Genomic DNA, 10,769 nt, shown 5'->3' with positions numbered 1-10,769 from the left:
TTGTTGTAGTTTATATGTTTTTATTTGACGTAGTTTTCTATTCATTCTTTGATAATCACTATAATTATTATGATATTTTTTCATTTGTTTACAAAAGGTAAAGACTTATATTTATTATACTGTATTTATCATTATTTATAATTATTGAATGTAGTTTATATTGTGATAATTATATGCATTACACATTTCCTTGGCTGTTCTCTTGAAAAGTTCAATATTTTTAATTTATTTAATAAACATTGTTAAATATTAGTTAATACAAGCTACAGACTTCTAATAATACATCCATGATTCAAAGTTAATCTTTCCAATACAGCTCCAGCCAACTTACAGATTGACTTAAATGTTGAGTCCACCTCCAAGTAAACTGTCACTAACTAGAACTGCTAAAGGAATCTGGAAAGAGTTTTTTTGCAAAAAAATCCAAAGTGACAGTCCAGATAGTTTAAATACGTGCATCACAGTCAGGAACGTACAGACACCGCAGTATTTATTGGTGCGTTTGAAGCAGCACAAGAATACATCAAAGACAATGAGGCAAGTCACTAAGTATTTTTTCACTGCTTCATGCGAAAGCAGAACACAACGACACACACTGACTTTGAACTAAGCATCTGTAGATTGCACCCATCTGCGTTTATGAGCCTGTACATTATGCAGCACTGGAGATATACACTGCAACCCACCCACCCCCCCACCAGCCCCCGTCTCAGATGTTATCCAATTATTGCCCCATCTGTTTCTGTTGCATATTTGGCACGGCCTCTGCTGTTGTTTTTGTATCGACTTCCTGTCATCACAGACCTCATCTGTCCTTTGTACTCCGACACAGAATAAGCACTTGGACGACTGGCACATCATCCTCGTCGTCAACACGGAAAACAAATTGACAAAATGCACGAGAGTCGTATCTTAAATGTTATGAACTTTTTGCTGGTGTGCAGATCCTCCTCGTAGATCCATTCCATCCACTCACATGGAGAGTGGCGTTTCAATATGACCATTACTCTCCAGGGAAGATTTCGTTGTTACTGTAACAGTCTCTCCACAACAGTCAAACGGCTTCGGTATCATGGTAAACATGTCCATGGCATTTCCCCCCCCCCCCCCACCCCCAACACTGGGACAGTCTAAAAACCTCCTGCAGGGGGCGGCAGCTCAGCACTCCTTCCTGGTCTTCACCGTCTTGCTGGCATACTTGATAGGGATCCCCCAGCGTCTCATTAGATAGACATCAAACACATAGGCCATCCCTGGCTCCAGGCCCCCGATCACAGCCGTAGTCACGGCCCGCCGAGGATTCAGCTCCTGGAAATACTTGCAGAGAACCCTCTCGGTGTCAGAGCGGGACTCTGGCCCCAGACAGGGCGCAGTTAAAGCCGATGCTCCCCCGGCCTCAGCGTCACTGTTTCCCAGCATCCGGCGGTACACACAGTACAGGCTTCTTTCCTCAGTGCCCATCCAGGCCAGCGTGACACTGTTGCAACCACGCAACCGGTTGAAGGATTTGATCTGCAAGGTGGAGGGTAGAGATGGGACCCCTTTGCGGTGGTACGCTGAGGAGGTCTGCATCTTCACCGAAGCCATCAGACCTGCTGGTAGATCTAGTTCTGTAGAAGGAGAACTGCTCGGGGTTCCTTCTCTCTTTAAGTGGATGAGGTACGAGGGACTTCCTTGCAGCCAAATGTGCACTAACTCTCCCCCCACACCCTGGGAGGTCAAAACCTGACCTTTACTGGACACGGTGACCTTGACCTTCTCACCCACACCGCAGCTCTGCAACGTCAGGAGACCGCTCTGCTGCCAACCCCGAGGACGGAAGTTGAAGAACTGCTCTGAGTTAGAGCCTCGGTTGGGGAAGGTCACCCACCTCAGCTCCCCCTCTCTCAGCGCAGTGATGGTTGGCCGAGCCTCCTCGTGTGTCCGAGCCAACGTCCCCTTGTACGCCATGCTGGTGCCGTTCAGCCTGTCCATCACAAAGACGTCAAAGTAGTACTGGGTCTCAGGCAGGAGCTCGGAGACGGTGCACACACTCTCTGTGCCCTGACACACACACTGGAGATCAGGGAACTCGTCAGAAGTGGGACTCTGGGTTTCAGGATACGTGTCCCACTGCTGCCACCACCACTCTTTCAGAATCGGCCACGCTGTCACTCTCCTCTTCTTCTCCGTCTTCTCCTTTTTCTGGTCTTTCTCCTTCCTCCTGCTCTCCTCAGCCGCACATAGGCTGGGGTAGTTCTGCTCAGAGTTGACGAGGACACAGTAATCATAACCCTTCTGGGTTTGGGGGAGGCCGGTAATGGAGGCACTGGGCGCCCAGCTGAGGGTGACACTGGTCATGCCTACACCCAACGTGCGGACTTGAGGGTCGGCCGGGAGCAGAGGGAAGGTCCCTGAGGGCCCCAGGCCCTCGTGGAGGGAAACTGTGGCTCTAGTGTTGTGCTGTTTGGAGCGCAGCCTCAAAATGTAGATGGAAGCGTGGGCATTTGAAGCTCCTCTGTAGGTGTCCACCGCATTGCCAGTGAAGCTGTGGAGCTTCTCCTCAGTGCCAGGACCTCTCCACCACACCTCGGGCGTGCTCTTTTTGCTGCTCCCTGTGAGTGCAGAAAAATGTGTTGATCAAAGTCCCACAACTTAAAAACATGTTGATCCCAGAGTTATGAAACTTGGATGATTGACCTTCACAGGGTTGAATGAGATTAGTTCTAAGATACAATTTGGAAGGATGATTTTATTCAGGAAGAATGATTGCACGTTGATTTGAAATATTTGTTAATTAATATTTTACTTTTGTGAAAATTTCAGAAAATCTCACACAAATCACGTAAGTGTATAAGCTACTGGATGACCTAAATTTCCCACGGGATTAATAAAGTATCCATCTATCTATCTATCTATCTATCTATCTATTCATAACAGAATATTTGACTAAAATATTACTAAAAATATATCTAAATAGGATGTTTAATAGAATAGAAAAGCAACACCAGACTCTTAATTGCTGATCTTGAAGGAACAGTTTGACATAAAAGCTTCTTTTTTTTTACTTTCTTGCTGAGAGTTTGAGTAGAGAAGAACACACTTATGTCTCTGTGCTAAATGTGAAGAAGCAGCAAGGAAGGGATTTGTTTGTCTTTACATCAAAATAATAATGTAGTGGGGCGGGGCCTTTACCATGAGGGTAAACAGTAGATGCCCCTGGTGGACCCTGTGCTCATTACAAGTGTTCTTATTCTGTATATTTGCAATCTGTTAAATACCTGCACTAACACATATCCTCATGATGTCAACAGAAAATAAAGTTTTTTCACTTTGGCCTGAGGCATGCAAGTGGTTTCCCCCCAAGCGCTTAGTCTGTAGGTAAACAACACTGATTGCCCACTGACCCAAGCTTTGCATTTATTCACACACGAGAGGGTTTGTTAACTTTGTGACTTTTGCAAGGGAACCAAATAAACTTCCCTTGTGTCTGAATTGACTTTGGGTCCCGACGTGAACAAGAGATCATATTTCCTATGTTTTAAATGGAAAGATGAACAAGTTATAATCAACGCAAAGTGAGCAGCAATATCCTCAAGTACAACTACGAGGATTTAAGCTTCATCAGTAGAAGGTTACTTAACATGATCATCAAAGCAAACATGGACGAATGTAAAGAAGCATCGTGCATGCACACACTGGTTGCACGATACACACACAACAAATCGTGAGTACCTAACCAAAGTACAAACTACCAAGCACACCAAACCTTAAATATATAAAATGTCAATTGCCACTTGTTCCCAGTATTTTCATTCAAACCCAAAGTGTTTTCATTTTGAAGTGACCACTCTTCACCTGAATGACGCATAGGCAAACAAACAAACAGGCGCTGACCCGTCGCCCCTCGTCTCCACCGCTCCTCTCTCCTCCAGAAGAGGAGTCGCTCCTCTCTCCTGCAGATGAGGAGTCGCTCCTCAAATGAGACCAAACGTTACAGAATCAAAGTGAATAATTCAGGCTGGTGATGGGGACCCACGAGCTAAGGGTCTGAATGATTCATGTCTCATTTTATAACTTCATCATGTTATTTCACCATGTAGAGGAGCATGTTTAGTTAACCTGGAAAAGACCTAGTTAAAAACTCTGAGATTTATTTTTCTTACGCTGAAATCTGCACCTTTTACTTTAAAGATCTGATTTACTCGATTCCCCGGAGAGTCAACATACATTTTAGTTTTATGTGTGTGTGTGTTTTATGAGATTTTAAAATCCAAATCCTCATGGAACATTTATGACAATATGACAACCAGATATGATAAGAATCACCGCCTGTGTCCTCGTCAAAGATAGTGGGTGGTATTTAAAATATATATAACTTCTCTCCCTGCATTGAATTTAAATAAATGGGTACAACGCGAAGATGAAATGAAAAGACACAGCTAAATAAGAAATGTGACAAAGAAATTTTGAAACAGTTTCTTCTGAAAATACACAGGCCTGAGTTTGATCATTAGGGTGAGTTACTCAGTGTATAAATGTGATAAAGACAAACAAATAGTGTAAAACGATCAGAGCTGTTTTTTGTCTGCTAATAGGTTGACCCTCATCATTTATTTACTGCTGAAGTCTGCTCAGTAGCAGTTGGGGGTGGAGTTGCGGTATCGAGGTCCTGCCAGTACACACACTCGACCAACCAAAAGTCAGTCTGAGCTGTCAATCATAACCTTTCTAGCATCATAAACTTCTAAGATCTTTCATCAAATGACAGAAACCATCCTGAAGAAAAACGTATTTAACGTGAACTTTAAGCGTTTAGTTTGGCTCATGTCCAATCTGCTAACACGGAGGAGGCAGGATTTATGAACTATACTGCAGCCAGCCACCAGGAGGCAATTGAGCTGCGTTAGCTTCACTTTATATACAGGCTAAGGTCTGACATGACCTTTGTGCCAGAGTTGTGGTGTAATAAAGTTTTCCCACAAAACTTTAGTTTTTCACAGTTAAGTCAGATTAGCGTGTTCTCCCTCCTTTCAATCCCTGTCTGTGATTTAGTGATGATAATGTGTATTTGATTGTCTCAGCTCAGTCAGGGGATCTTCAGGGTGAGGTGTGTGTCTGAAGGTGTCGTCCACTCACACTGCAGGCTCTTGAGCGGCTTGTCCTTCAGGGTGCGGGCGGCCAGGCTCCACTCGATGGGGCGGTCGCAGGGGCTGACGGTCACCGCCATCGCCGGGGCCTTCTTCTTCAGCGTGAAGTACAGCCTGCGGAGAAACACCAGGAGATAACGGGCGAGCAGTCATTCGATTCAGCACGGGGGAATGTCAAAGAGATAACATCCTGTCTCCATTCGGCTGCGAGCTGATGGATGAGATGATATCTTCCAGTGCACACTGTGCAACATCCTTTCTTTTTGTGGGATGATTCTGCAGATATCGTGGGCCGGTGGTAATTTTCCTCCCTCACGCTTTGGCAATTTCTACATTTGCAGCTGTTTCAAACATTTGCCAAACGCCGTCTTTCCATTTGCCTGCATGCTGATTAGTCGTGTGATAGCAGATCATGGGAGTTGGAGGATAAGGCTGCATTGACTGTTTCAGATGCATATCTGCCTGTTGGTCTGCCTATCTGGGATCGGGCTGGGCATATTAACTATTGATTGGATTCAACTAATCACTGTTCCTTTAAATCAATATGAAGACGTTTGCACCCACAGAGATGCTATAGTGGAAGATAGAATTTTTTTTTTTTTCCACAGTTAATTACCCTTCATGAAAATCAACATGGTCCATGGTTATTTGTTAATAAATATTTGTTCTCCTTCCACACAAACACCATTACTCACGAACGTGTGCAGATGGCGTTGGTTTCCAAACAGATGTGCGACACTGTCATTCTCAAGGGCGTTTTTGTGGCTTATTTAATAGAGTGATTAATTTCTGATTCAGTGTCTTCCCCTCCATTATTTGCCGTGTGGTTCCGCATGACTGCACTGGTGGACAGACTGCAGCACACAGGGAGATGCATTTCGCAATTTTCAGCTCCCAGTTTGGGAGAGCAGGCGCTGGCACTGGTGTGGAGGGCCCAGGCCAAATGGGCTCCACTTCCTGTCACTCGCTCTACAGTGGTGCTGGAGTCAGCCAGTGTCTCTGAAAAGCTGGTTGTTGGGGGGGGGGAATGGATGGTGACTTGTTATCGAAGGGGGAGCAAGTGGGAGCAAGTTAAAAAACTTCTTTGGCACAAGAATTCAGTTTGTTTCAAAAGCAAAACAAACCGCTTCATGAATCATCTGCTTTCTGGGATGATTTCCCCTGGTTTTACATCACTGCTGGTTACACATAGTTGAATTTGGGGGAAGTGACTGTACAGAGCATTGATTTAAAGATCTTGCTATGGGGCCAGTTGTGTCTTTCTCCCACATGTCTGAAATATGAGCTCAAGTCCCATGTCATCCCTCATATGTGTATTGAGATGGAATTTAATCTGGATGGTATTATAGACCGGTAATTAGATACAAGTGGATAATGTTATGATATTATTCTCATGCAAGATACAGATGGACCCTGTTTTTTATTGGTTTTAGAATTTGTTTTTGGCTACCACCAGAATTATTAGAAGATGGACATTTTAACCATTTATACTTTAATTCTTATTAATTATTTTGCCATCGTTGCAAATTTGTTGAATAATGTTTTAATCAATCACAGTTAGTGGCATAAAGTAACTAAGTACATTTACGGGCTGTACTAAAATAACGGCCTGTACTAAAATAACATTTAATGGGAAGTACCATTTCAGATTTTTCCATTTTCATTCTACTCAAGCACATTTAAGAAACAAACATCTTAGTTATTTTGAATATTCAGATCATTAACTCAGATGATAACCAGCAACAATTCAGGTATTAAGTATTATTAGAGGTTAATATAAGAAAAATAATTAATACTATTATTATCAAAATTCATATATCAAGTATATAAAGTAGTATATAAAGACATGCCACTTTTCCCAGTAGCAACACTAGAGTGATTAACACACTTTAATGCATCAAAATTATATCTGATTGAGAAATGGGTCAACTTGCCAAATGAACATTTACTCTCTGTACATATATTGATTTGTATTTGTTGATGCTATTTGTTCTTTAAGTGCAAATGAATGTGTAACTTTTACTCGTAACAGAGTATTTCCACACTGTGGTAGTAATACTTGTAGTTTTTGTCCTCACAGATTTCTTCCAAACTTATCTTCTTCTCTATTAATGAATAGATCACTTTACAAAAACATGAGTTGCTGCTCTGATGGCACCAAGCAGCCAGACGACCAATCAAATGCGTCTCTGCCTCATGCTGCCTCATCGAGTCTGTAAATACCTGCGAGTTCGTCCTTTGGGGAGAGTGATGGAGGTGAGCTTCCCCTCTGGTAACCATGTGGTGGGGCGAAGTGGTACCTCGTTCTCAGGGGCCAGAGCTGCGTGCACCTGGGGCCACGACGAGCCACAGAGCAGAGCCAACGCTGCACCGACACACCAGGACACGGACATCAGTGCCATCACGGCTTCTTCTTGATTTCTGTCTCTTTCACGCTTTGACTTTCCCTTTAGTCGGCAGGTGTTGGACGTCTCCCAGGCTCTGTGAACGAAAAGGTCAAGAGCATCAATCAGAGCGCACAACACACACACACACACACACACACACACACACACACACACGTAGGCAGACACGGTAATGACCTCAAACACTTAGTTAAATTCCTACATCCGCACAGACACTGAGGAGCTGCAGCGGCTGATGATTCACTGATATGAGGAAACATCCTTTTCTTATTCAGACAGAATTATTCATGCCATGCCATATTACTCTGAAAAGTTGTGCGATGGGTGATTTTCTTTCCACAGTCAGTGTCAAGCTGCGCTGCACACACACACACACACACTCACACACACGTCCCAAAGTGTGAAGCGGGCTGCTAATATCACTCTGAAGTCGACGTCTTTACATCTACGTGCCTATTTTTAGCCGACGAGTTCAAATGGGCCTGTTCTCCGAAATGATCCATGATGGCGGGTGTTAGTGTTACTTTATGAGGAGAGAGGGACGCCACGCCGATGTGGGGGGAGGTTCACAAACAACACCTGGAGCTGCTCGGATGCAGTCACATCCAATCAGCGTGTGCATAAATGCAAACGCCCTGACAGGAGGAACCTGGATCAGATTTCTGTGCATCTCTCTTCCCTTCCTGTCCTCTGGTTTATTTCTTTCACACTTCATCAGAGTTTCCTGTCTTTTTTCCCAAGAGCGTATTCGTGCATGGGTGTGGGATCCTGTGAGTGTGTGGTTGTGTGGTTGTGATTTAATAATAGTCGATAGAATGATTACAGGCCTCAGTGTTCCTCTTTCTTCCTGGAGAAAACACATTTGTTCAAAGTCACAACGTGTTCACAAACACATGCCCCGCTTCTCCTCTAACAAGGTGTGTTATGTCAGTGCTGTGCCCTGTAGAGCAGATGACAATCACAGTAAAGCACGGAGGCGGCTACAGACGGCACATCTGAGTCTTTTCTGGGCCCCGGGACGCTCCGAGATCCAAACTCACAAACAGTCGTGCATCTACAAAGTCGCACAGAGGTGCCTGCTCGTTATCCCTGCACAGAAAAGAGAGGGGAGTGAACGACCCATAAAGCTTTAACTGAGACACATGCAGCGGGAGAGAGGCAGATTGAAATGGGAGGGAGGGATGGAGGGAGGAAAGGGAGGCTCAGCGAGGGAAGGATGGAGGGAGGGCTGTGGAAATGGAGAGCAGGAAGAGGAGGATGCCGGATCCTGGAGTAATTAGAGGGGAAAGAGGCAGAGCGCTGAAAATGAGGAGAAAGTGCAACTGGGAAAGAGACGGAGGGAAAAGAAAATATTGCTGTGCTTTCTGAGCTCGAGCCAGACGCATGGATCTGATTGGTGTTTACTTTAGCCTCCATGTCGAATGGGTTAATGTGTCACATATTACAAAACGGCCTCCCCCCCCCTCCTTCATTCAAACTTGATAAAGATGAAGATTGAAAAAAAAAAAAACAGCTTGGCGGGCTCTTCAGCAAATTATGGCCAATTGAATTTTCATAAGGTGAAAGAGGCAGGGTCTTACAGAGAGGGAGCTTAGTGAAGCTAACTACCGGCCTCAATAAATAACTACCCCCCCCCCCGTCCCCGTCCCCCCCATCAAACTCAGGAGCTGATGACTTTCATGTTTCACTTCAATATTCAGCGCTATTTTTTGCTTCTCGATGAGTTTCTCATGTCTGTGGTGTTTCCCAGACGCTCGACTGTCTGCATTCATACTGGATGCTGCTCTGAGTCTTAATTATGATACAACCCTCTCTCGCTCTCTGTCTACTCTCTGTCTAATATTTTTACTCCTCTTTTCTGTCCATACATTCCTGCATCTCTCATCCGACTTGTCTTACATATTCTACCTTTTCTCTGTGATCAATGCACGACTCCTCAGTTCTACTTTTCCTTTCAAATGACAAGAGAATTAAAGGCTTTTAAAGACAATAACAAAGTCCAGAAAAGACACAGATAAAAAAAGGGCTTGAAATATGCAAAAGTGTGACAATGTCAAGATGAAAACCTTCCTGCAACAAATGAAAAGGGCCCTGCATCCGTCTCAGCTTTTAAACCCCCCCAGGGAACACACACACACACACACACACACACACACACACACACACACACACACACACACAATCTCATTCAAAAACAACTGATCCACAGAAACAAGTTGCTGACTTACGCATCAAGTTGAAATTTGAGATGCTGATGGACTCTCTCTCTCTCTCTCTCTTCTACACAAACACACACACACACACGCACACACACACACAAACACACACACACACACACACAAACACACAGACAGACAGACAGACACACACACACACACACACACACACACACACACGCTGTGCAAGTGCAAGGACAACAACAGGCATGCATGCATCCCCCTTACCTTCTCTCAGTGCACGCTCTCCCTCTCCGGCGCAGGGAGTGAGGGATGGGATCAAATGAGAGAGGGAGTGAGGATGGAGGAGGAGGAGGAGGAGGAGGAGAGGGGGATGAGAGCCGGTTGTGAAGAGAGGAGGAGCGACAGCGGGTTGCTGTCGGGTGTTCCTCTGACTCCGTCTCCCGTGGGGGGCTGCTGATTCCACGAGGTGTCTCTTCAGGGTTCAGGTGTCCCTTCAGGGCTGTCCCGGCTCCTGTGTGGTTCAAAGCGGCCTCAGGCTCTCTCCTCTTCCTCCTCACTCTTTCTCTCCGTCTCTCAGTCCTTCACACCTGGAGGCTTGTCCTGTTAAACACTCTGTGAAAGTCATCCAGGTCAAGTGAAGACTCGTATCCCCTCCTCTCTTCCTGTGCGGCCTCTTCTCTCCTCCTGCTCCCTCTGTTTAACTGATCCGGCTGCACAGCACAGAGCTCACTCGCAATTCAAATGGGCTCATGTGTGATTGTGTGTGTGTGTGTGTGTGTGTATCTGTATGTGCAATCTGAGAGTGAGGGAGCAAGTGGGTGAGAGTGAGGGGGCTGATGGTGAATGAGGGTGGTGATGAGACAGAGTGAGAGAGAGAGAGAGAGAGAGAGAGAGAGAGAGAGAGAGAGTGTGCTGTTGAGGACAGCGTTAAGAGGAGGGTGATGTAAAAGTTAAACACATTAACCGTTCTCTAGCTGCTGCTCTGATAACATCTGTATCAGGAGGAGGAGGAAGAGGAGGAAGAGGAGGAAGAGGAGGAAGAGGAGGAGGAGGCA

The 10,769-nt window shown here is 45.1% G+C and overlaps 1 protein-coding gene across 1 annotated transcript; it reads right to left on the bottom strand.

The window, feature by feature from the left end:
- Positions 1-707: 707 nt before the first annotated feature.
- Positions 708-10,414, bottom strand: ndnfl (neuron-derived neurotrophic factor, like). Its single transcript, XM_062401296.1, has 4 exons — positions 9,979-10,414; positions 7,353-7,610; positions 5,119-5,243; positions 708-2,594 (listed from the first exon to the last, which is right to left on the bottom strand). The coding sequence occupies exons 2-4, from the start codon at positions 7,529-7,531 to the stop codon at positions 1,159-1,161; spliced, it is 1,740 nt and encodes a 579-aa protein (XP_062257280.1). The 5' UTR covers positions 7,532-7,610; positions 9,979-10,414; the 3' UTR covers positions 708-1,158.
- Positions 10,415-10,769: the final 355 nt, after the last annotated feature.

This window comes from Platichthys flesus, chromosome 12, assembly GCF_949316205.1.
Source record: "Platichthys flesus chromosome 12, fPlaFle2.1, whole genome shotgun sequence".
Classification (NCBI taxonomy): domain Eukaryota; kingdom Metazoa; phylum Chordata; class Actinopteri; order Pleuronectiformes; family Pleuronectidae; genus Platichthys; species Platichthys flesus.
This window is presented reverse-complemented; position numbering and strand designations above follow the sequence as displayed.